The sequence below is a fragment of the Penaeus monodon genome, chromosome 24, assembly GCF_015228065.2.
Source record: "Penaeus monodon isolate SGIC_2016 chromosome 24, NSTDA_Pmon_1, whole genome shotgun sequence".
Taxonomy (NCBI): domain Eukaryota; kingdom Metazoa; phylum Arthropoda; class Malacostraca; order Decapoda; family Penaeidae; genus Penaeus; species Penaeus monodon.
This window is the reverse complement of record NC_051409.1, coordinates 38537710-38537998: the sequence shown is the minus strand read 5'-3', so window position 1 is coordinate 38537998 and position 289 is coordinate 38537710. Positions and strand designations below refer to the sequence as shown.

Here is a 289-nt window from a genome sequence, read left to right as displayed (position 1 = left end):
TTGTTCATAAAATTCCTCGGCGATTCTGCGCGTCCACTGCGTGTGTATGTCGAGCGCCTTGCAAGGTCCGTGATGTCGGCGAGTTTGATGCACATCTGGAGGGCGAGGAGGCGGTCCGTCTCCGAGCTCAGTCTAAACCGGGGCGTCGGGTTCGTTGGCCTGAGGACAAGGCAATGCTCGGGGTTAGAGGGACCATGCACAGGGGGGGGAAACAGGGGTGCGGGAGGTGGAGGGAAATAGGGGTATGGAACTATATGTATTTTTAATTTGTTCACACCCACAAAACAAA

General features: G+C 55.0%; 2 protein-coding genes across 2 annotated transcripts in view; both read right to left on the bottom strand.

The window, feature by feature from the left end:
* LOC119588787 overlaps positions 1-289 on the bottom strand; it is a gene marked incomplete in the record, with an annotated part of 27513 nt that overhangs the window by 10557 nt on the left and 16667 nt on the right.
* The window catches only part of LOC119588786 (cGMP-inhibited 3',5'-cyclic phosphodiesterase B-like), a 13138-nt gene that overhangs the window by 2747 nt on the left and 10102 nt on the right, over positions 1-289 (bottom strand). Inside the window, 2 exon segments of the mRNA XM_037937432.1 lie at positions 2-71; positions 74-159. Of these exon segments, the coding sequence (XP_037793360.1) occupies positions 2-71; positions 74-159 (156 nt within the window).